Source organism: Ictalurus punctatus, chromosome 21 (genome assembly GCF_001660625.3).
Source record: "Ictalurus punctatus breed USDA103 chromosome 21, Coco_2.0, whole genome shotgun sequence".
In the NCBI taxonomy this organism is placed as follows: Eukaryota; Metazoa; Chordata; class Actinopteri; order Siluriformes; family Ictaluridae; genus Ictalurus; species Ictalurus punctatus.
The window spans coordinates 14,713,409-14,739,261 of record NC_030436.2 but is presented as its reverse complement, the minus strand read 5'-3'; the positions used below and the strand labels follow the sequence as shown (position 1 = coordinate 14,739,261).

The 25,853-nt window shown below is 41.1% G+C and overlaps 2 protein-coding genes across 6 annotated transcripts in view; one reads left to right on the top strand and one right to left on the bottom strand.

The window, feature by feature from the left end:
- Nucleotides 1-11,812, top strand: part of srpk1b (SRSF protein kinase 1b) — a 40,385-nt gene extending 28,573 nt beyond the window's left edge. For 4 of the 5 annotated variants that reach the window (XM_017450128.3, XM_017450130.3, XM_017450127.3 and 1 more), the window contains 9 exons: nucleotides 433-598; nucleotides 2,713-2,738; nucleotides 2,838-3,054; nucleotides 4,376-4,765; nucleotides 6,111-6,211; nucleotides 6,417-6,524; nucleotides 7,910-7,979; nucleotides 8,863-8,955; nucleotides 10,453-11,812. In XM_017450128.3, the coding sequence (XP_017305617.1) occupies nucleotides 433-598; nucleotides 2,713-2,738; nucleotides 2,838-3,054; nucleotides 4,376-4,765; nucleotides 6,111-6,211; nucleotides 6,417-6,524; nucleotides 7,910-7,979; nucleotides 8,863-8,955; nucleotides 10,453-10,637 (1,356 nt within the window). In that variant the 3' untranslated portion in view covers nucleotides 10,638-11,812. The remainder of the gene's footprint in view (nucleotides 1-432; nucleotides 599-2,712; nucleotides 2,739-2,837; nucleotides 3,055-4,375; nucleotides 4,766-6,110; nucleotides 6,212-6,416; nucleotides 6,525-7,909; nucleotides 7,980-8,862; nucleotides 8,956-10,452) is intronic. The other variant, XM_017450131.3, reaches the window with a different exon arrangement.
- A 4,969-nt stretch (nucleotides 11,813-16,781) lies between these two features.
- lhfpl5a (LHFPL tetraspan subfamily member 5a) lies at nucleotides 16,782-23,607 on the bottom strand. The gene is made up of 3 exons (XM_053673909.1): nucleotides 23,000-23,607; nucleotides 17,708-17,959; nucleotides 16,782-16,792 (listed from the first exon to the last, which is right to left on the bottom strand). Exons 1-3 carry the CDS (start codon nucleotides 23,502-23,504, stop codon nucleotides 16,782-16,784), a joined length of 768 nt encoding a protein of 255 aa, XP_053529884.1. The 5' UTR covers nucleotides 23,505-23,607.
- Nucleotides 23,608-25,853: the final 2,246 nt, after the last annotated feature.

Below are 25,853 nucleotides of genomic sequence, written 5' to 3'. Positions count from 1 at the left end.
AGTACCTTTCTAAAGCACCTCTCATCATTTACACCTGATGGAGCACATCACCAAATCTTTTAATAATGGGATTATTACTTCTGTGACAGAACAAAACGAAGATTTTGTAAATGTTAGATAAACTTCATAAATGTTAAATAAACATATAATCATTGAAATGATGCCGCTTTCTATAGGTATATGTTTTTAATTAGACTTGGATCACGTGGATTATCCGCCATGCAAGTCCCTGTTACTGGGTCCCGGTAGAAAAGATAGAAACTATAGAATGCATTTGAATGAACATGTTGTTATTATACACCTGTGATTATCCTTGCAGCTGCTGTAATAGAAAATGATTCAGCACCTTCTGACCAATCATATTTCAGCATTCAGAAATGCTCTGGTGAATTATAATAAAATTAAAATAAATTATAACCCTCTCTCCTTTAGGTTTTGCAAGGTCTGGACTATCTGCACACAAAGTGCAAAATCATCCACACAGACATAAAGCCGGAGAATATCTTAATGACCGTCGATGAGTCATACATCAGGAAGCTGGCAGCCGAGGCCACGGAGTGGCAGAAATCTGGAGCTCCTCCACCATCCGGCTCAGCAGGTGAGATCAGAATAATAAACCATTTTTTCTGCCAGACGAACAAGGAAATTGACGTACTTTAGTACGACACAATTCGTCGTCTGAACCGTTTAAATCGAACTAATATGAGAAGTAAACAAGTCAGCCATGTTTATCATCAGTGTCTTTGGGCTGCTGAAACGTATAAACGTAAAATTTATGCAATATTATTTTGTTTTGCTCAGTAAACGCTCAAGCTTGTAGCCAGGGATTGATTGGGGAAGTTTATATGAAGGCAACAATATATACATAACTTGATAGTTGTTTCTCAGCTTAATTGATGTATGATTTATATAATGTAGCGTTTCCTTACTTTTTATCAGTATTATTAAATGGTCTGGGTCTGGGCCTTTCAGATAGGGCTGTTAAATATAAAATCAGTACGGCTTTTAAGATGTCTTTATTTTGTAACTGGACCAGAGTTTGGTACGATTGGTGTGGTCTAAAAGCTGCTTTCGAGCCCAGGAGTGGTCCAGAGATCCGACACCTGGTCCTCTTAAAAATGGTCTGCGGCTTGCTATCCACCTGCGGCACCTCAGGTCAAGTAACATGATTGGTTCAGTTTCGTCATGTTGCTTACCGTTTCTGCTTTCGTAGTGCTGGGGAAAGGGTTGTTATGGTTATTGATACACTACATGGCCAGAAGTATGTGGACACAATCACGCACATATATATGCCTTCCCCAAACTGTTGCCAAAACGTTGGAAGCACAGAATTGTCTACAATGATTTTGTATGCTGTAGCATTAAGATTCATGATTGAACTAAGAGACCTAAACCTGTTCCAGCATGCCAGTGCCCTTGTGCACAAACCAAGGTCCATTAAGATAGGGATTGCCAAGGTTGTTGTGTAACATACAGTAAGTGCGCTACACAGAGCAAGGACCTTAACCCCACCGAACACCTTCGAGATGAACTGGAACACCACACTGACCTCACTAATGCTCTTGTGGTTGAATGGGCAAATCCCCACAGCCACGCTCCAAAATCTAGTGCAAAGCCTTCCCAGAAGAGTGGACGACATAACATCGAACAGGGACTAAACCTCGAATGACATGTCCGTAAAGCAGATATGGGTGTGCTTGGTCAGATTGGTTCAGTACATTGTATATGAAACCAGATTTTCATAGGACTGGAGCACTGTAATTAGCTCACCTTTGCGGTGCAAGTGCTTGCTCTGTGAGTGTCTTGGAAAATGCACGCCTTGTGGCGGCCTGCACAGCTAAAAATCTTCCTGTATGATATAACTGCTCCTCAATGATATTCCCTTTCTGCTTTCCAAAAAGTGTCGGTACCACAGGAAACTACTAAAAAAAAAACCTAGTAAACCAGTGAACATCAGTGCCTACCATTAAGCATAATTTTGCGCTGCACAAAAATGATGTATGGAACCGATCCTTATAGACACTCTCCCCAACGAACCTAGGATCAGTCCTGAGTGCAGACTCTCATATTCAGCCCGAGTGTGAGAACACCCATAGTCATTTGTGTTTAAATGCGTTCTTTGTTGAATATATACAGCACCTACAACAGGGACTCTTGTCTTCTCCACAGACACCAACATGTCATTCTCTATCAGAATATAACTTGAAACAGGGAGTAACCTGATGAGTTGAACCGACTCACTGTAGCAGATCACTTTTACACACCGCGCAGGCCGCACCCAAGTCCATTTGAATTGAACATGAGCGTGAACTCCCATCCATCATAGAGACATCGTTGACTGATCTTGTCCACGCCACAGTTTTTATTTTTGTTTGCACCGGTTAAATTTTTTTCCAACAAACTTAGCTGGTTCAGTTTCCCAAAATATGAACGCACTGGTAATGAACTAGACTGGACATTGATTGCTCCTTGGGTGGCAAGCAGATTTGTTGCAGATCTGTTTTCTCAAAGATTACAAATAAACCAAATCCCATACACTCAATTTCCCTTTCAAATCTGCACTGTATTGTTATTTAAGACTCTAGAGCTTTGGTGTGAAGCTGCATTTGAAGTTTGCCGACGTATTCTCTCTACATATTAATCACTTGGTTTCATGATGTGTTTATCAGCATGAAAGTGACTTAAGTATCCCCCCCCCCTCGTTTTTTGCAGTAAGCACAGCTCCAGCGCCGAAACAGGTATTATCTATTATTCCTTTTCTTAACGCAATAACTTTTTTTTTTTTTTATTTAATCTTGTCGTATGAATTGTTGAGTAAGTGTTGTGCTGTCTATCAGATGGCGAAAATGTCTAAGAACAAAAAGAAGAAGCTGAAGAAGAAGCAGAAGCGGCAGGCCGAGCTGCTCGAGAAACGCATCCTGGAAATCGAAGGACTGGACAGAGTGAACGAAGGGGGCGAGGATGAGGAGGACGAGGAAACGGAAACCCCTGACACAACTCCGTCAGTACCCAACAGTCAGACTCTGCAGGAGATCACAGCCGAGGCCACCGTGGGTGAGTGAGCGGGAGGAGGGAGAGAAAGAGAGAGACAGATGGCAGATGCATGAGTTAGGATAGAGAATAATATTCAAGTGTATACTGGTAATGAAATCCTTGCAATGTTAATGACAGTGAAGTGACATCCTGTTGACAAATATAGTAAAAAATTCTTGACGTGGAGCTGAATCGTAAACAACCTCAGCTCCAGTGCTGTTCAAATTCATTAGATGCTGTGACTCACACCTGTCTCAGAATAAAGCGATGACTCACTCCAGACTCGTTCCCATATTAGTAACAGCTGCGCTTTTTTTTTTTTTTTTTGCTTTTTTTTTTTGCTTTTTTTTTTAAATTCGAGTTTAAGTGAAGGGCATTTCTAATGACTGGTGTCGCAGTTTAAATATCCACATAATGTATCAGTAACTCTCTCTGTCTCCCCTTTCCTCTCTCTCTCCTCACTGTCTCTCGCTCTCGCTCTCCCCCCCTCTCTCTCTCTCTCTCTCTCTCTCCCCTCACTGTCTCTCTCTCTCTCCCCCTCTCACCCACTGTCTCTCTCTCTCTCTCTCTCTCTCTCTCCCCCCCTCCTCTCTCGCTCTCCCCCTCTTCTCTCTCTCTCTCTCTCTCTCTCTCTCTCTCTCTCTCTCCCCTCACTGTCTCTTTCTCTCTCCCCCTCTCCTCTCTCGCTCTCCCCCTCTTCTCTCTCGCTCTCCCCCTCTCTCTCTCTCCCTCTCCCCCACTGTCTCTCTCTCTCTGTCTCTCTCTCTCTCTCTCTCTTTCCCCTCACTGTCTCTCTCTCCCCTCTCCTCTCTCGCTCTCCACTCTTCTCTCTCTCTCTCCACTCTTCTCTCTCTCCCTCCCTCCCCTCACTGTCTCTCTCTCTCTCACCTTTCCTCTCTCACGCTTCCCCTCTTGTCTCTCTCTCTCTCTCCCCTCACTGTCTCTCTCTCGCTCCCTCCCTCTCCCCCTCCGCTCTCTCTCTCTCTCCTCACTGCCTCTCTCTCCCCCTCTTCTCTCTCTCTCTCCCCCCTCTTCTCTCTCTCTCTCCCCCCTCTTCTCTCTCTCTCTCCCCCCTCTTCTCTCTCTCTCTCTCCTCACTGTCTCTCTCGTCACTGTCACTCCTCTCCTCAATGTTTCTGTCTCTCCTCACTGTCTCTCGCTCTCTCTCTCTCCTCACTGTCTCTCTCTCTCTCTCTCTCTCTCTCTCCTCAATGTCTCTCTCTCCCCCACTCCTCTCACTCTCCCACTCCACTCTCTTCTTCTCTAACTCTCTCTCTCCCTCTTCTCTCTCTCTACTCACTGTCTCTCTCTCCCTTGTCTCTGTCACACACACCTCATCCAGATGGAGTTCCCGAACCCTGGTCTCAGCACAGAGAATGCACCGTGGATGGAAACTTTAACAGCCAGCACCCCGAGGATGAGAAGCCTGCCGATGTGCAGCAGCAAGAGAAGGATGAAACTCCCATCAACCCTTACGGCAATGTCACAGGAGAGGCGGAGTCCCAGCCCGTTAACCCTTACCCAGTGTGCAACGGGACGACACCCTGCGAGGCAGGCTGTCCTGATGGTAATGGACCTTTGCTTTGTGACGTGTTTGAGTCGCAGCCGAAACAGGAGACACCGGATACAAAGAAGCTGAATGCCTGTAATACAGTAAACGTTTGGGAGGTGGAGTCGAGACCCAAGAATGAGGCGGAGCCAATTTCACAGGCAGGCCCAGACATGGAGGACGGTCAGTGAGGAGACCTGGTGGAGGATGCTTTCTTTAATCGTTACTAATCTTCACCTCTCGTGTTTGTGTTTTCCAACCCCCAGCTTTTCTAACTGTTCTTGACTCGTGTGGTATTTTTAATTTATAGTGCATACATTTCTGTCTGTGGTGTGGTTTTATGTGGTATTGGTGCTCGACGAACCTTTAACAACCAAATGCGTAGTTTAGACCAAGGGACTTCAGTCTCATCCGCAAAATGTGATGCGGCCGCAGGTTCAAATTCCAACCAAACAGGAGTCACGCCTGATTACACTCGAATGATCCTGGGCTTTATTTGACTGTTAGGTGTGGCTTCAGTTTGGCTGGAATAAAAGGCACATTGTCCCAGCTTTAGGCAAAATTGCCTTTTTAATTGATTCGTTGTTTGTATCTGTTCTGCATGGAAATAAGAAAATTTGACATTGTTATTTATTGACATGGGATTATCGAATTGTCAAATTTACACAATTTTTCCACTTGCCCTTAAATGTCGACAAAGGCTTGGTTAGTTTTGTACTTGGTCAGTCTCACTTCAAACGTTTCCGTAAATATCTGCCACAAACAGCATCCAGTTCTCCAGCAATTTCACACTTGCTGATATGGTTTAGAGTTTAAAGTCTAACCATCACAACAGCATGAGGCAGCCGTTTTGGTCCGCTACTTTTTCTGTAGTGCACTTTGGTAGCATTCCAAAGCAAAACACCAAAAATGACGCGGGTCATAACAGTTTTAAAAAAAAAAAAAGCCCTTTCTCACAATTTTTCTTATTGGGTTCCTAGTTCTGAAGTGCACTTCTGCACTAAGGTGAAGAAACGCTGGACACCAGCCCTTTCTTTGGCAAATCGACCATATTAGGGATGAGAATAAAGTTGTGTAAATTTCATTCAAATTGATATTAATAATCGGGGTGTATGCATGGCTGATCGATGTTCTAGTTGTTGTGAGATTAATACACCAACCACCCCCCTCCCCCCCTAATCCCCCATATATCTGTCTCAAAGATATCTAATGACTTGTTGCTGCTTCCCCATATCTGGACATCAGTGGGGAAAGACCTCACAGTTTGTGTGTGCGTGTGTGTATGTTTTGTTTTTGTTTTTTTTTCCCTGCAGCGTCAGACTCGTAGAGTGCCGATGTGTTTCTAGTGCTGGCTCACTGGAGCATTTTATTGATCCATATAATTGATCGGTCTCAAAACGCCTAGTCCGCACCAGACTCGCTGATTAAACGTTAAACCAGCGAACACATCCTGTCTGGCCTTGATAGTGGTATCCGTCAGGTAGTGTCGATTCTCAGGTCCTCCCTGTCTTTGTTTGTTGTTTTGCAGTTAAGCTCGCAGCAGGGAATCTGTTGGTGAACCCACTGGAACCACTGAACGCTGACCAGATCCAGGTGAAAATCGCTGACCTGGGCAACGCCTGCTGGGTGGTGAGTAAAAGAGTAACCTCTTCTTAAATCTTCCTCATGCTGAGCACCATGGTAGCTGTTATTTAAGAGCGTGAATTATATCCAAGTGCAGTCAATTAGTAGACTACAGGCTGTATATGAGCTTAAATGTGATCGATTATGGTCGCTCATCCTTTCCTTTCTCCGCCGCCTTCTTTTTCTGTCTCTCTCTCGCGACTCTGTTCAGCACAAACACTTCACAGATGATATTCAGACACGGCAGTATCGTTCTCTGGAGGTGCTAATCGGTTCAGGCTACAGCACCCCAGCAGACATCTGGAGCACAGCATGCATGGTGGGTACACATACATTCACATAAGCGCAGATCGAAAGATTAAAAAACAAAAGCGGAAATTAAATCAGGTGAGGAATTAAACATGACAGGGAGAGCTGTTATAGGGGGAAAAACAATCACCTCGAAATCTGTAAATTTCCAATAACAGCCCGTTTTTGGTCTGTTTAATCCACGGCAGTTTCCCAAAGATTCCAATGTATTTCTTAACGAGTGAGACATTTTTGTACTTTTTATCCGTTAGGTTTAACATTGTGCAACCGTTCAATCACCTTCTGACCAATCAGATTTGAACATTCAACAGCACTGTAATATATCAATAGAATGAATGATTTGTTTCTACTCTCCCCAACACTGATTTTAGTTGTAGTCAGATATTTGTATCCTGTTCAATTACCTCTGTGACCGAATGGAAAAATTTGGGTATAAATCCGAATTGGAACAAAGTACAAGGCCAGTCTGAAAAATGTCTTTTTGTAGATTATTGATTGATAATCCATTTTTATAATAACTGAATTGTGAATTGTAATGACCTGTAATCCCTGAATACTTTTTCTGCATGTGCTTTTGCATCACAACACGCACTGGAAGCAGAATTATTTTCCTGTGACTGACAGACTGACAAAAAACTGAAGGTTTGTTCAACACTAGCAGGGTGAAAAGTGAACATGCTGAACTTAACACCTAGCTGCTTCATGTACGCTTCATACCAGTAACAATACCAGCTCTTATTACTGTAACATCTGCACTAAACGTCTCTCCTCGCATACTCTACGTTTATTCCACACCAAATTCCAGTATAAAGTGCAAGGAAAGGGAGATCTAAAACAGAGCACCAAGGTACTTGATAAATAATTTGTCGCATTAATATAAGTGGAACATATTTATTCAGGTTGATGGAATACTTTATTAACACGGCTATTGTTTATGCATTATGTAAACGGAGTAATATATTTTCTAAGCAAATACTGAAAGCTCAGTGGAGCAGATTTCGGTCATAGCGATGCAGACCAGGCCCGATCGCCCGATCTCTTTGCCGCATGGCCCTCTCGTGTAATGTGCCTACTCAGCACATCTTTAATAATAAAAGCGGAGCGAGGTAAACCCTGCAGCTCCGTCAGCGTTTTAATCCGACTCGGGAACAATGAAAGGCCCAGTGGCCAGCACACTGACACCTCGCAGACCTCTGACTGGGGAAAGTCAACGAAAATCCCTGACCTTCAGCTCACTGCCTACCAGCATGGGAATGTGATGACCTGAGGATTCTAGTGGGGACACACACACAGGCCGATCTACCTTTATACTTGCATAAGTGGATCGACACAGTGAATACAAGCACACACACCTCTATACACACACTCATACTTTATGCAATATGTGTTTTCTAGGCATTTGAACTGGCGACCGGGGATTACCTGTTTGAACCTCATTCCGGAGAGGATTACTCCAGAGATGAAGGTACGTATTTGAAAAAATAAATAAATAATCCTTCCATTCAATGAAACATCCATAATTTACAAAAGCTTTTAACCCACTCCCTTGTCATAAACACCCTCCCCTGTTTAAAGCACAATCCTCATGGTTTGAATTAAAATCAGGATTCATCATCACTGTTCCAGTCCTGTCTTTGTTACTCGTTACACCACCTCTTAGTATTAGCTCTAATGAATAGCTTCGAATCTCTGTCTCGATCCCTCTTCACTGAATAATAGCTAGCATCGGTGGCGGAGTGCTGTTAAATATTAAACCCCATTGTGCTCGTTAATTAGCACTTGGGCGAGAGTCATGCAAGTTTAATGGGAGGGCGCGGTGCACGTGCTCCTCATGTGGAGTTCACTCTTGTGGCTGGGGCTCTCCGATTTTGTCTTATTTAATCTTTATTCATGAGGATAAATGCCACAGATCAGGATTAGACACACACGCACACGTGTTAGGAATGCATATGAATCGTGATTTGTTGGGAATTATGATCATCATTATTCAGCTAATGTATGAGCAATGTAGTTTCATGGCATTTTAAATTCAAATAAAACAGAATTTAAAAAAAAAAAAAAACCCTCCCCCACGGGATGACTCCTTGAATCAATAAGCTATTTAATATCAGGTAACAGTTAGAGTATATGAATAGCCATCTTGTGCTAGACTTGATGAAAATAATTAGCTAGCTTTACTCTAACCATACCATGATCAAAATGCGATCGAGTGCTTCCACAACTCCAAGAGCGAGATTGCTCCAACCTTCCCATATAGGAGCCTAAACTGAAATGTGCATCAGCATTTTGAATTTTTGAATGCTCTCTCTAACCCTTTTTTTTCCCCCCCCTATCTTGTCCATGAACAGATCACATTGCGCTGATCATGGAGCTGCTGGGCAAAGTTCCTCGCAAACTCGTCATAAACGGCAAATATTCAAAGGAGTTCTTCACTAAGAAAGGTTGGCCAGTGTTCTCTCGTTTCTCCACATATAAATAACGGCTTCGCCACCTACGTGATAAGAGCGCGTAATGTGTTTAGCAACCTTGTGCGGGTTTTGTGTTTTTTTGACGAACGAGGTATGCATCGACATAACTTTCACGTTCTGGTGCGACAAAGACGGCGTTTGCTAACGAGCGCTTCGGAAGTATGTCGTCGTGACCCGCAGTTACGTAAAGATTCCAAATTGTCTAGCATCCTAAAACCCTCAAAATACGTTCAAAGCAACATTGTGTCTTAAAGGAAAACTCCATCCTGAGGCGAGAGCTGGACAGGCTAATGTACCGCTGTATCAAAGTGCCGCTGCATCACTGTCGTTGGGTAAAGCTTGAATTAAGAGAGCTTTCTCAATGGCGTGATTGTCAGCGGTAGACGACATTCTGGTAACCGGAAAATAAAAAAAATAATTAAAAAAAAAAGAACATCATCAACGATAGAAATTTAAAGTAAAAAGTCAATGCGGAATTTCGTTACATAATAAAAACTCCTGATGCAATTGAAGATCAAACGTTCAAGGTGGATATTTGCTTTAAAATACACTAGGGCTGTCACTATACCATAAACATATCTCATGATACTATACCAGCTGAAGTCTCACGATGCCACGCAATATTGTGTTAATTCAGAATTAAAATCTACAAAATGAGCCAAATTTACAGAGATACATGGATATTAAATGAAAACAGACACACACAATTTTCCTCTGAATACTTTATTAACGAGAATACGTAACTGGCTGTTGGAAAAACTCCCGAACAATTATACTAATGTGCCACATATTTCATCTACATTTATGGCATTTGGCATTACGCCCTTATCCACAGCAACTTACTGAGCAGTGGAGGGTTAAGGGCCTTGCTCAAGGGCCCAACAATGGCAGCTTTACACACAGCGCTATATTTACTTATTTAGTATTTACTATCCAACGAGAAATCTTTAAAGATTAAAGGTTAAATGACGTGTCGTAACCTGACGTGACGTGACGTGCTGTTTTAGCGAAAATAGTATTCACTGATGCACATACTTACAGTACGATGCTACCGTGTAACAAATACAGTAGCATCGGCGGCGTATTGAAGCGTTAGTATTGTGAAACCCTGAAATACAACACTAACGAGTACTTGCTGGTTTCAGTCATCGTTAGACGTATTTCTTTACAAAATTGCCAGCTCCAGTATCTATTCTGACTGGTCAGTTTAGAGCTGAAAGAAATTATCCAGGCAGTGTCACTTCTCAATGACTGCTCTGCAAAGTGTGCACTATGTGGTAAATAGGGAACAAATTCAGACACTTGTTTCACTTTAAGAAGTCATTCATATCACCACAGCAACCAGAGCAAAAAGGAATGTCCAATATGTACAATGTACAATACGTTATGGTGTAAAATAACGGATATGCATTAGGATGTAGCTCCCTTATTCACATGTTTATGAAGGTTATGTTTGCGTGCGTCACGCAGGTGAGCTGAGGCACATCACTAAGCTGAAGCCGTGGGGGCTTTTGGACGTCCTGGTGGAGAAGTACGAGTGGCAGAGGGAGGACGCGCAGAGCTTCAGCAGCTTCCTCCTCCCCATGCTGGATCTGATTCCCGAGAAAAGAGCTACGGCTGCCGAGTGCCTCCGCCACGCCTGGCTCACGTCGTAGTAGCCGGGCGGGGGGAGCGGGGCTACTACGATATCATCAGATACTCACCTCCGATAAAGACTTAACAGTCTGGTCATTTGCCACACTTCGGCTCTTGATGGAACATGAAAGGGGTCCAATCAAACAGGTGTATTATCTATTTATTTCTCGTAATGTTCCTTTCTTATGTACCAGGTGCAGTTTGATGTATCCTGCCGTTCTTGACGCTTTTATTTTCTTCCCCTCCCTTCTGTGCGCCAAGAGAATCTAACAACGTGCTTGTTTTCGTATGAGGTACGATAGCAGTTTAACAATACAAATACGAATTTTCCTGTACATTTGCTTTAGTCTTAATCAGTCCATCTGACAGTCATGCTCATTTGGCAGTACTGATGGAAGCACAGATGCCCTGTTTCTGCTGTGAATAGGTTGTTTTGTTTTTGTTTTTCTTTCTTTCTTTTCCTATTCCAGCGCAGGCTGCATGAAACTTATGAATGATGTAGACACAGATGGCCTAGCTGTAAATGGACATTTACAATATAGACAGATGTGAATTTTCAGCGTAATGATTTCCAGCTGTGCGTGCGCTACTTTGTCATATGTAACTTTAAAAAAAAAAAAAAAAAAATGTAAACGTTAAAAAAACAACGAAAATGAAATAAAAATGTATAAAAAAAAATAAAAAATAGAGCGCACAACTTGGGATGTGTTGGACTGTGGGTGCGTAAAGTTTCCTATGCGCAGTGTGGAAGAGGTGAATGTCTTCACCACAGACCCGGTGGTGTCATGAAACCGTCTGGTGTTTTTGTACCAAAGAGTTGGCGCTCTTCTTCAGTGTCAGTATTGTTGCATTCGTGCATTTCTTTGCTCAATAGCTCGATGGCAATGTTTGAGTAAAGCAATACGAAGACGCCTTGATGAACGCTCCTCTGGGTTTTGGGGATTCTCCTGATGCTGATGTTGCTTGAAGCAGGATCAGTGAGGATGATTATTTTTTTTATGTGTAAATGAACGTAGGGTAATTTTATTGTGAAAGACCCGGACCTCTGCTTGCTCTTTTGTATTGAAAGACTTTCACCTTTTCCAGTTTCCACAAGCACGTCCTTTTCTCTCTCTTTCTCAGCCGCTACGCTCTCTGATTGTTCGCCGCTTCAGTGCTCCCTGTCGTTGTTATGAATAAAGACTTTAAAGTCGCAGAGCTGGGTTGGTGTTTCCTGTTTAAATATTATTTACTCACACTACTTGGTCTGTTGTCTTTTCTTGACCCTCTGCACGTGTTCATCTAAAATTCAGATCAAGAATTGGAGTATAGGTCTTCGTGCAATTGTCCAGTCAGGCAATCATGTGGCATCAGCACAGTGCATATAATCCTGCAGATGCAGGTCAGGGGTTTCAGTTAATGTTAAGATCAAACATTAGAATGGGGGGTGTGAGTTAGTGGCATGGGTGTTGGTGCCGGACAGGCTGCTTTGAGTATTTACAAAAGGATAGGCTGGTTGGAGCTGACCGAAAGGCTACAGTAACTCAAATAACCACTCTTTACATTCGCGGTGAGCTGAAAAGCATCACCGAACGCACAACACATCAAACCTTGACTGGGCTTCAACAGCAGAAGATCGCATCGCATCGGGTTCCGCTCCCGTCAGCCAAGAACAAGAATCCGAGGCTACACTGGACCCTGAAACCGGACGGAGGAAGACTGGAAATAGACCAGACAATTTCAATGACGTCTATACAAACGGTAAAGCAGGTATGACACAGTTCTCCAAACGTAAATACAGGCTAAAAATATACATTAAGCATCCATTTTTTAATTATTTCACAAAAGCAAGTTCTTTGGGATTTTCATATTTATAAATAACATCATCTGAAACCCAACATAATATGAGGAAGTTATTTCATGAAATTGTTGGATTTTTTTCTGTTTAAAACTTGTCTCGATAAATTTTTTTGTATTACAAGATGCATATAGAGCAATGTTTATGAATATATACAGGCATGTGAAAAAATAAGTACACCCCATGGAAGTGTTTGGGTTTTTTTTTTTTTTGACGCATTTGGACAAGTAAACATTTGATCCAGTTTGAAACAGTGCTTATTAATAAAGGTGATGCACTCTATTAAATGACACGTGAAATTGACATTTTGTAGTAATTTTCACAATTTAAAAAAACAAACAGATCAGTCATGTGGGAAAAGTAAGTACACTCCTACATTTATCACACCTTCAAATCCATAATATTAGAATCAGGTGTTTAAGATTGAACCTGCTTATGGAGTGCAGGTGGAAGCTGTCTTATTTATACCCCTCTCATATCTAGTGTCTGGTGTCCCTTTGTTATTGAGGTGTGTGGTCTCATCATGCCATGATCTAAAGAGTTCTGTAAGGTCCTCAGGAAAAAAAAGGTCGTGGAAGCCTACAAGTCTGGCAAGGGATTTACAAAGATCTGCAAATTATTTGAAATACATCATTCCACTATAAGAAAAATCATCTACAAGTGGTGCAGATTTCAAAAGACTGCCAATTAGTCCAGGACTGGCCGTCCCAGTGAATTCAGCCCAAGAGCAGGCCATCTGATGCAAAAAGAAATCTCAATGAACCCCACAATTTCATCACGGTATCTGCTAAGTCTTTTGGTCAACCTTTGGTGTCAAAGTGCATGCTTCTACAATAGAGGTGGGTAGAGTAGCCAAAAATCTTACTCAAGGACAAGTAAAATTACTTAAATAAAAAAATACAACCCCAACTCCAAAAAAGACATAGTCATTTAGAAATTCAGTTCAGCCTGTACTATATTGAAAACACAAACGCATTATTTAATGTTTTACTTTTTGAATTTAATTTATTTTTGAAGATATACACACGTTTCAAATCTGATGACTGCAACACACTCCAAAAACGTTGGGACAGTTGACTGTTTACCACTGTGTAACATCACATTTTCTTTTAATAACACTTATTAAGCGTCTGGACGCTGAGTGAAGACACCAGTTGTTTACATTTAGCAAGCAGACTTTTCCCCCATTCATCCATTATTCAGCTGCGCAACTACACGGGGCCTTCGTCACCTTATTTTGTGCTTCATAAATTCAAACACTCAATCAGAGACAGGTCAGGACTGCAGGAAGGACATGATAGCACCCGCACTCTCTGCTTACGCAACCATGCGCTTGTAATCCGGGGAGAATGTGGTTTGGCGTTGTCCTGCTCTGGATGGCAGCATATGTTTGCCCAAAATGTGTACATATCTTTCTGCATTAATGATGCCCTCACAGATGTGCAAGTTACCCATGCCATAGACACTGGCACACCCCCATACCATGACAGACGCTGGATTTTGGACCTGATGCTGATAACAGGCTTGGATGGTCCTTTTCCTCTTTGGCCCGGAGAACACGACAGCTGGATTGTCCAAAAGATATTTGAAATGTTGACTCGTCAGACCACAAAACACGATTATTAATTACTTGAGTAAGCGTAATAAAGTATCCAATGAGAAAACTACTCAAGTTCTACTAGTCCAGGCTCTTGTTATCTATCTCAAAACGGGACTACTGCAACTCGCTACTCTCGGGCCTCCCAGCCAGCTCCGTCAAACCCCTTCAGATGATTCAGAATGCAGCAGCATGCCTCGTCTTCAACAAGCCCAAGAGAACCCATGTCACACCCACTTCATCTCCCTCCACTGGCTTCCTGCAGCCATCCGCATCCAATTCAAGACCTTTCTGCTCACCTACAACACCTTGTCTGGATCAGCACCCTCCGACCTCAACTCTCTCTACTGAAGGCTTACGTTCCCTCACGCAATCTGCGCTCGGTTAAAGACCGACGCTTAGTAGTGCCTACTCAGTGTGGCTCAAGGTCCTTTCCAGAACCTTCACCCTAACTCCCTCAGTGGTGGAATGAACTTCCAACCTCAATCCGGACCACAGAGTCTGTCACCATCTTCAAGAAACAGCTAAAGACCCTCCTCTTCCGTGAACACGTAACTAACCCCTAAAATGCCAACCCCACATTATCCTTTAAAAAAAAAAAAAAAAAAAAAAAACACTCACTCTGGCTCTTACACCTCTACTCTGTGCACGCTGCTTCTCTAGAACTCAATTTAAAAAATCACTACTTGTATTGTTCTCCACTTGATATATGGCTTTGCTTGTATTTCCTCATTTTGTAAGTCGTTTTGGATAAAAGTGTCTGTTAAATGAATAGATGTAAATGTATTTAGTAAGTTACTAGATACTTCGGATCAGATTAAAATGAAGGGAAAATGCCTGAATCTCAGACTACATGGAGAACTGTAAGTCACACCTCTCCTTGAACGTCTGTTCCGTTTATATGATATAAAACCTGGGTTCAAGATGAAGCAGCATATAACAGTCCTGTGATGGGTACAATAACATAGAACCTGTCGTTAACACAAAATCACACTCACCCCAAAAAACAAGCATTGTCCCAACAGTTGACTGTCTTTATTTTCACAACGTGTTAACAGTAAAAATTTGTCAGCACCTGCATGTAAACAAGACAACAGAGAACAAAATATCTGACTATGGAACAGAACAGAAGAGAAAGTGTGTGTGTGTGTGTGTGTCCTTCCTCCTTCACTTCATCCCCCTCTTCGGCATTATCTTCCAGAACTGAGCGGCTAAAAAAAAATGAGCGGTTGTTGCATCCGCATTCAGACCACTGCAGCGTATCGCGAGTTTCATGACCTCATGATACATGATATCAATTATTAAAATTTATTAAAACTTTTAATTATTATTAAAACTACATTATTAAATTATTATTAAAACTAATAATAATATTAAAATAATTAAAACTACATATTTATGTATATATGTAGTTTTATTAAAACTACATTTTAAAAACGTATTATATTCTTAAATATAATAAATAAAATTATTAATTACATATATTAACTAATAGTTAACAGTAACTGAGGAACGCCACCGAATGTAGCAAAGTAAAAGTACACTTCTTTGATTAAAAATGAACTTGAGTATGGCCAGTTAAATCTACTCATAAAAGTACATTTTCACTCAAGTAAATGTAACGAAGTAAATGTAGCGTGTTACTACCCACCTCTTCTGCAATCAGAAAGAGATTGCACAAATTTGACCTGCATGGGGGGCGTGCCAGGAAAATCCTTTGCAAGATTACAGTATGCCAATGAGCATATAGGAAAATACCAAGTCTTTTGGAACAATGTGCTCTGGACAGACGAATCAAAGGTAGAGTTGTTTTCAGGAGAAGCACCTCATACCAACTGTGAAGCATGGTGGTGGATATGTTATGGTTTGGGGGTTGCTTCGCTGCCTCAGGGACTGTGGACAGCTTGTATTCATTGATTTAACTATGAATTCTGCATCATAAAGAGTGCTTGAAGATAATGTGAGGCCATCTGTCTGAAAGTTGAACCGAAAGTGGACTTTTCAACAGGATAATGATCCTAAGCACACTAGCAAATCCACCAAGGAACGCCTCAAAAAAGAAGAAATGGAGGGTTATAGAATGGCCTCGTCAAAGCCTGGATTTGAATCCAATTGAAATGTTGTGGGGGGATTTGAAACGGGCAGTACATGCAAAAAAAAAAAAAAAAAAACCAAACATCTCACAACTGAAAGAATATCGCATGGAAGAGTGGTCAAAAATTCCAGCAAGCTTAGTGGACAATTATGCAAGAAGTTATTTCTGCTAAAGGGGGCTATACTACAGTAGCTTCTGAGGCCAAGGGTGTACTTACTTTTCACACAGAGTAATATCACATCTATTGATATTTCTGTTGAATAAATGATTGAAAAATCTCATTTTCCTCATGGTTTTGTTCAAGTATATCAACTTCATTAATAGGCACTGTTTCAACGATTTTCTTGTCCAATAAAAAAAATAAAAACAGCAATTACCATGGGGTGTATTTATTTCTTTCCCACACGACTGTGTACATAATAAGCAGCTGAATATGTTCTTCAAGACTAAGTGTGGATCAGATAAAGCATAAAGACTCTACAGTACAAAAGTGGTATGTCAATAATATTAAAAGTCCTTCCCTTAATTAACAGTGGAAGAAAATCCAGACGTAGAAAATCCATAGAGGGAAAATGCTCAAAGATGTTTCGGCGAAATGTTCACAGTTCCATAAATACAGGAGGAGATCAGAGGCTTCATGCTTGTTCTGAAATTGAAAGAGACAGTTGTGTATCAAATCTGACAATCTGGAAGTCCAGAAAAACTTACAAGTCTACATGCAACCTCAGCAGAGTCGTACTTTCAACACACTGCTGTCTCACGCGACTCGATTGACTCGGGAAACAAAAAGTTACCCAACTGCCTATTTTAATATTGCGTTGCTTAGAAACCAGATGAACTGAAGTTTGCTTCAAAGTGAAGGTCATTGCATTTGGCTTGAGCTTGCTTCTTAGAAGATACAGTAGAAAACGTGGGAGGCCCAAACTGTGCTTGAGAATACAGCAGTACAATATGGGCCCTTGTGCATATCACTGGTTAATATCAAAGACTGGACTCTTTTCCTCTCTTTCTTAGCTAATAATTATATTTTCATTATATACGGTTTAATTTATTAAAGAGGAGCTCATTACACTTTTAAAAAAATCCAGTTTATAGTTACATTTAATGGTGTGGAATGCCTGCGAAAGAAGTTCCATCTCACAGAAAACTTCATCTTATAAACAATTACACAAGTTATCTTTATCTGTTTATGTGGTACATCTGCCATACAAGTGCCTGTGTAAATTGTTACTATAGAAACAAGAAAGTATTCGAACGAGCATCGGTATGAACCTGTTGTTTGTCTCGCAGCCAGAACTACTGTCAGAGCTGCTCTTATAGAAAATTAATCAACACCTTCTAACCAATCAGAATTGAGAATTCAATTTGTCTTCGACAAAAGGTTTCCTTAAGGGTTTTTTGGATAGCGAAGGATTATTCGCGTCCTAAATGGAATGGAGAAACCCTGATAGGGTTCTAGGTAGAACTTTTAGATGGATTTAACCTTGTGTGTGTGTGTGTGTGTGTGTGTGTGTGTGTGTGTGTGTGTGTGTGTGTGTGTGTGTGTGTGTATAGAAATAGCTTGTCATCTTACCTGTGTTCTCCCCCACCTGGAAGTCCTCTGGCAGCAGCTTGTCCTGTCGGTTGCCCAGTACAAAGGCAAGGAAGGAGAGGACGAGGGAGTCCATGATGCTGATGATGGCCAGGATGTAAGCCCAGCGCACCGTGCAGTTCCCCAGCGTGTACTTATCCGTGCGCTGTCCACACATGCGCTTCACCTCCTCCGAGTCCCAGCCGTCTGGGTAGATCATACAGCCTATGACCATACAGGTAGCTATGCAATAGAAAAAGACTCATCACCATTTCATAGATTTCGAAGGTTTCAGAAAGACAGATGGCACATGTACGGTATATTCACATGTATTCATTTGGAAATGGTTTTATTCAAAGCAACAGAATACAGTGTGTCACTGGTCTGTGGTTTCATCTTGGGTTTTGTGCTCTGATTACTGTCTGGGTTCTGCATATATTCTCCATGCAGTTATGAGCTGTCACTCAAAATACGCCAAATTAGTCAGCAGATAAAAATGGCAGATGAGCCGACAGACATGAATCTGGAATGATTGACAGTTGCAGTATTAACTAACAGTCCTGGAAGCCATGCCCACTTATTCCAATTTCTCATTAGTAATCTTAGGGCCAGTGCTCTTGTCTCATCTCGATCTCTGTCAAGGTAAATGGAGAATGTTTGGAGTTCATTAACGTGAAATAAAATCTATCAATGTATGTTTGACTTCGTGAGACAACATGAGACAAGTCTACAATTAACATCCACATCAATATCAACTACATGGTGTCCCAAAAGTCTCCATTCATAGGGGACTATGTTTGCAAGCACCACGACGGTTGTGCCTTCGTCACTAGATGTTTGCGGACGTCGACGTCTCGGTTGGGCCGGAACACTTCCAGTCTTATTGAATTTGTTGATAAGTTTGGCAACAGTGTCGTGTGTGACGTGCTTGCCATGTTTCCTGTTAAAGTCCATCGTAACCTTTGACAGCTTCCCGATCCAGCCATGATAATTATTTCAATACGTTCTTCTTTTGTCAAAGGTATTCTTAAAGGCTGAAAAAATAAATATTCTCAGCAAAAAAAAGAAACATCCTCTCTCATCCAACTGCTTTTACTTCCAGCAAATTTCTTAACGTGTAAACATTTGTAATATAAAAAGATTCAACAACTGTGACATAAAGTTTCACAGACATTTGATGAACTGAATTGGATTTACAAGGCAGCGGGGGATGGGGTGCCGATATTAAAAGTAACATTCAGTATCGAGTGTAACCTCCAGCTGCTTTAAGTCCTGCAGTGCATCTCATCCTCATGGACTGCACCAGATGTTCAGTTCTTGCTGTGAGATGATACTTCACTCTTCCATCTCCCACCAGGTTCTTGATCACGTCTGGGGGGACACACGGTTACATGTAATTTTCCACTGCGAGGACGATCAGCTGTCCTTCCTGTCTCCCTGTAGCACCGTCTTAGGCGTCGTACATTACAGACATTGCAGTTTATTGCTCCGGACACATCTGCAGTCCTCATGCCTCCCTGCAGCAGGCCTACGGCATGTTCACGCAGGTGAGCAGGAACCCTAGGTATCTTTCTTCTGGTGTTTTTCAGAGTCAGTAGAAAGGTCTCTTTAGTGTCCTAAGTTATTGTAACTGTGACCTTAATTGCCTACTGCATGTAAACTGTTTAGTGTCTTAAGGACTGTTCCACAGCTGCATGCAATAATTGTTTACGGTTCATTGAACAAGCCTGAAAAACATCCTTTAAACCCTTTCCAATAAAGATCTGTAAAGCTTGTCTGAATTTTACACAATTATCTTTTTTAAAAAAACTATTCTGAAAAAGGGATGTTTCTTTTTATTATTTTTTTAGAGTATATATAATATAAACTAAGTGTTAATGATATATATGGAGTATGGAGATGTCCGAGACACCCTGTATATTTATCATGGAAAATCATTCAATCGGAAATGGTTAAAAAAGGCACTTTTTTGACCAAATAGTAAAAAAAAAAAAAAAAAAAAAAAAGGAAATAACTACAAGAAATGGCAAATCTAAGAATTTACAAATAATGCAAATTGTAATGATAATTAGAACGCGATTAAAAACATTTACAAACTGGAGTGAATGTATATACTGGGTTTTATGGGAACCACCAGACCCTTGAGGTAAAAAGTCACAACTAGATGCATGTGAAAAAAGCTGTTGTTTGTCTGTTTTAGTTAAGACGTAGATGCTAGAAAAGTTTAGGCAACTCTCCTATTAATTGTTATATTAATACAATAGGAAGAACAAAAAGTGTGCATGCAAGCTTTTCCACGTCTTAAACAAACGAGCAGCAGATTTTTCCCCATTAATCACCTGATGGTTACCGTAAAACCCAGTACATATCCAAGTGAAAGGACTATATTGAAAATGAATCACGTTGTGATGCCGGTGATAAATCTCTGCCTCGTTTGGAGTGAACAGTATTTCTGGGATCCACCTCAAGTGTGAATTTGTTCCAAGAGAGAGAGAAAAAAAACACCAAGGAACAGTCCTTTAGAACATAAACCTGACAATCACAGCTGAGCATGAAATGTTTCCAGCTATAAAATAAAAATGCTTTGCAGTGTTCTATGGCATTATTACAGTGGTGAATTATTATTTAAACAGATTGTCTTTATTGTTCCACCAAGTGCAACGTTGTGCCTTAACCTGCCAAGGAGCAATGAAATATGCAAGACAGAGGCAATAAATATGAAAAACTGTTGCCAGGCAACTCTGACCAGGCCTGCTTTCACTGTATGGAGCTAAACTGCTATGTATTATTTAGTGTCATACAATATCTCTGTAGCAGGACAGCTGGCACAGGCTCAGGTGTTAGTTTACTGAGCGCTCTTACTTTCACTCGCTCTTGCTCTTTAAAGTGAATACAGTGTGTAGTGGAATTTTCAGGAAAGCTGCAGATCTCTTATATTTCTGAATTTGTAGAATTTGTAACCTGTGGATCCGTCACAAGGCCCCGAGCACACACATGCGCACGCTCATTCATAAATAGGTGCAATTGAGATTGAGTTTAGACAGCCCACCTACTGGTTTTTATTTGTGGTGGGAGAAAACCAGAGAATAAGCTCAAAGGAAGCGCACACAGACACGGAATAGATGCAAAACGCGACACAAACAGTAACCCAAAGTCAGGATTAAACCTGGGACCCTGGAACTGTGAGGTGGTAACAACAGGCCGTCATGCCACCCTATATATTTGTACACAGATAATAAAACTTATAATTAAATCCATCATGGAATGTCCTCAACCATTGTTAATGTTCCTAGTTTATTTCCTGTAGTGTTTTGTTTCTGATGTTTTCTGTTATTACTCATATTGTTTTGGATTGGAGAAGTGGTAGCTTATTGTTTAAGAAGATGAGGTGAGTTAATATCCCAGAACTATCAGAAAGCCACTTCTGGGCCCTTGATCAAGCTGTGGATGAACAGATCTGGGAAATGCATAAATACAATTTTAAATGTCAAGGTAAATGTGAGTTTTTGAAGCAGCTGCGTATAGATCAATAAACTCTCATGCAGTAGTGGAAACGCTCATGGAACTGACCGTGGTGCTGAAACTGGAATGTTTTCATTTCCATTTATTGATTTGACAGACATGTGTATGCAAATTGACATACATTTGAGACAGGATCCAGTCTAAGTATAAAGCTAAGTGGTCGAGGATCTTCTGTCTCACAGTCCTGGGATCCGTTACCGAATCAAATTACTTTCATGAGTAAATTACTTATATGGCCAAAAACCAAACTGTGCTTCTTCTTGTTGCTGGGGTTTTGTATCCTTAAATACTGTAAATATAATAGTAGGTACTTAATCAGAGGACCACTTATATACTCTTTAACAGTTCTGAAAGATCACTAAAGGCACACCATGTGCACTTTCCCGGGGAAAAGATGGTACACTCGCCAGAGACGAAGTAAACTGTGGTACCTTTCTTAGTGAGAGTGTGTGTGCAGTTTGTTTTTATTGTTTCTTTATCTCCTTACTACTTCCCTTTTAATATGATTCTAAGTTATTATGTGCTTCATTTCCAAGTGTATTATGGATATAAGTCCTCAAAGAATGCAAAATGTTAATTGGTATATGAATATAAAATAAACTGCTATATTATCCATCAACCCATCCATCCATTTTCTATACCGCTTATCCTGCAGGGTGATGGGGAACCTGGAGCCTATCCCTGGGAGCATGGGGCATAAGGCAGGGTACACCCTGGATGGGGTGCCAGTCCATCACAGGGCACAATCACATACACATTCACACATTACAGACACTTTGAACATGCCAATCAGTCTACCATGCGTGTCTTTGGAACTGGGGAGGAAACCCCTGCACCGCGAACTCCACACACACTGGGCCGCAGCAGTAATCGAACCCCCAACCCTGGAGGTGTGAGGCGAACGTGCTAATCACTAAGCCACCGTGCACCCATGTGCTGCATTATACTGTTTTGAAATAATCAGTTCCTGAGCATATTGTTCTTGTCAGCTTGTTGTTCTTTCTTTCTTCCTTTTTGTCATTCATAGCATTTTAGGGAACCTTTAGGCAAATGATTCACAAAATGGGATGCACAAAAAAACCCAAAAACATAGCCAGGGGAGTCCATGACTTTTTTTGTTTGTTTGTTTGTTTGTCTTATATTTTGCTGTAGTGGTGGAAATCTACCATTACTGATGGTATAATATTTATTATTAAGATCAGCCATTTTGACTAGTCACTTCAGTTCAAACACCTCAGTCACTCAGAAAGCAGTAGGTCTATAAATAAAAAAATAAAAATAAATCATGTATGTAAATAATATGGACATAATCTATTCTGGTGGAAAGTTCAATAATAAAAAACATTTTTGTAATAAAATAATAATAACAATAGTAATACTACTACTACTACTAATAATAATAATAATAACAATGGTACTACTAATAATAATACTAGTACTACTACTACTTCTACTACTAACAACAACAACAACAACAACGATGATGATAATAATAATAATAATAATAATAATAATAATAATAATAATAATAATAATAATAATAAATCTGTACTGATGAGGTCTGTGGATAATGGATCCCTGGCTCAAAAAAAGGTTTTAAGACCCCCTGCTTTAGGTGAGCAGGTATTTAAAGCTTTATATGAAAAGGATTATTATTATTATTATTATTATTATTATTATTATTATTATTATTATTATTGTTGTTGTTGTTGTTATTATTTGTGTGTGTGTGTGTGTGTGTGTGTGTGTGTGTGTGTGTACCGGCGGCCAGCTGTATCCACGCACAGATCTTATACACACTGCCGGCGTTACAGAAGAAGAAGAGCCCGAAGCATCCGATGGTGCCCACAACCAGCAGGAATGAAATCCCCACGAAGAACATGGCCGTCTTAAAGGCTCCAGAAGGAATGGATCCGAAATCCAGAGCGCTTCCTTTACACACCAGCTCTCCTGTGATGGGGTTTCCGATGCAGTAGTGGAACAGACCGAAGTATCCAGACTGCGGGGTGTCCACACTGTCCCCGATCCAGTAGGGCTGAATGAACACCACCATGGTGATGATGGCAAAGCAGATGGTGAAGATGATCCAGAGCACACCGATGGCTCTGGCGTTTCTCACATAGTTGGTGTGGTAGATCTTGGCTGCTTCTTGAGCTGGGATTAGTTTACTCATCGCTGCCAGGGACAACAACAACAAAGCAAAATGTATTGAGCAACTAAAAAAATACTGTGCGTCTCTTAAAATTATCCGGATCAGTTTCTTCATATATAAAAAGTTCCTCGACTTCACGTCAGCGGTGGAGTTGTTTAAAAGAAAGTGGTCAGGTGATCGACTTTAAGCCGACCAATCAGATTAAACTGTGGGCAGGTCTTCAATAGCAGCCGTTCAAATGTGACAGAAGTAGCCTACACTCTTTGAAACACAGCACCTCAGTAACTCCTTGCTCGTGTTACACCTTGTGTACCTTTAGTGTGTATCTATCCCGAACATGTGAATGTAGGATACCTTTAAAAATGATTCAAGGTTCATAATTCTTGTGTACACCTTCATGCACCTTTCTAGGTAAACTGTAGGTAGATACACACTGAAGGTGCTACATGATGTACCCTTGCGGTTACCACTACAGTGAAATGGAAAAGTACAGGTTTGCACCCTCTTTTTGTGAGAGAATACAATCTGTAGAGCTAGTATGATTTAATTAGACACCATCATGGCAGAACACACAAGGCTCAACCGAACAATATAAAATGTGTTTTTATGGTTGTTAAACCCTTTTCGTGGTGTGATGGGTAGCATTACCACCTCACAGTTCCAGGGTCCCCTCTTCAATTCAGGTTACTCTGTGAGTCGAACCTGTATGCATGTTCTCCCCTTGTCCATGTGGGTTTCCTCAAGGTTCTCCAGTTTCCTTCCACCTCCCAAAAGGTGGATTGGCTAAAATATATGTCCCCTATGTGTGTGCACGGTGGGCTGCAATGGAATGCCTGCAATGGCTACTCAATCAGGGTGTATTCCCGGATCCACCGTGACACTGAGCAGGATAAGTGGTAACTGAAAGTATATGAGTGAGTATAAACCAGTCCATTCTCTAAATACTAGAGAATTCCTGGGAAGCAGAAATAGGAAGTACTTTGGGATGGTGTACTTGAGCGGGTAGACAGATCTTCTTTTTGTGCTAAGCATGGCCTGATTATAGTGTAAAATAATTCATCAGTCTCATTACGCTAGAGTCCGACACCAAGCTACATCAAATCATGTGCATACTTTTTCTCTCCGAATCTCTGTTTCTTGATGAGGGTAAAATTAGCAGTAGGTTTTCTATTGTGTAATATCATTTTTGTAGAACTGCCACATCAAGCTATTTATTATTCAATAGAGAGAACATTTTGACTTTTTAGGCAGTTTTGGAGCCCTGAACAGTCCCTTCTGAAAGATGCTAGGTGCTGGAAATAGGTATCGGTCTATCAACAGTAAGTGTAAGGTGTGAATAAGCTTATTCCTCACTGCATTGTGCATCTTGTTCTTGCTAGATCACATTTTTATTCACACCTCCAGAGCTGTCTTTAGGCAGGTGATCTGTACAAATGGCACAAAAAGTAGTAGAGCATCGCAATGCTTAAATAGTTATTTGCATTCAAGGTACTCTGTGTTCCTGAAGATTGAGAAATGATTAATTCATGATAAGAATATACTGCTTGTTTTATCCACTCAGTGGAGAACTGGTGTCTTGTTCCTTTTCCCTGGCACCGTAATCAGTGTACTTATGCCATGCTAAGCATTGTTGTTTGTCACTCACCTCCCTGTAAGCCACAGTAATATCCCCCTGCATATCATGCCTTGAAATACTAATCCCCTTGGTAGGGCTGTATGATTCAAGTCCAGTCTTGGAATTATTGGCATTTGTACTTGGATTCATCTCATTGTTGGGCAGTGGTCTCACTAAATATGGTCTTGTTCCTGACCAAGAATAACAATATCGTTAGTGTGTTGTCTTTTGTTTTTACATGCACAAAGTTTGACAAGAAATAATTCTACAGACACAAAGCTTAATCACTGGTGCAATGCACCATTAGATTGTTTTTTGATCTCGATCTTGGCTAGGTCTCACATTCATTTGGATTTGATCTTCACTTGGTCTTGATTACTGTGCCACTATATCTTGGCCTATAAAATCAAATTCTCAAGACCACAAGAGCCTCAACTCTGGGCATCACTGCTTGGTGAAGAGGTAGGTCTTCAGTCTTTGTTCGAAGACATCCAGTGACTCAGCTGTTCAGAAAGTCAGAAGAAGTTCATTCCACCACCTGTGTGCCTGGACAGAGAAGAATATTGATGAATGTTTTCCTTGTACCTTGAGGAGTGGTGGGTCCAGCTGAGTTGTGCGAGAAGCTCAACGGGAATTTGGTGTAGAGCAGGGTGTAATAAGGGCAGTTAGTGAGGTGGGGGTCCATTTTTGGGCTTTGAAGCCAAGCATCTGTGTTTGAAATCTGATTTGAGCAGCTACAGGAAGCCAGTGGAAGAAATACAGCAATAGGGTGATGTGGGAAAACTCACCTAAATTGAACTCATTCAGAATACACATGTGATGTAATCACCCTCTGAGTCTGAGTATTT

Bases quoted from the DNA above. Each gene is read 5' to 3' on its own strand.
- lhfpl5a (XM_053673909.1), bottom strand. From the start codon at position 23,504: ATGAAGAAACTGATCCGGATAATTTTAAGAGACGCACAGTATTTTTTT. The intron at 17,960-22,999 runs GTACACACACAC...TCTATTGCATAG, and splicing joins GTGGATACAGCTGGCCGCCG to CTACCTGTATGGTCATAGGC.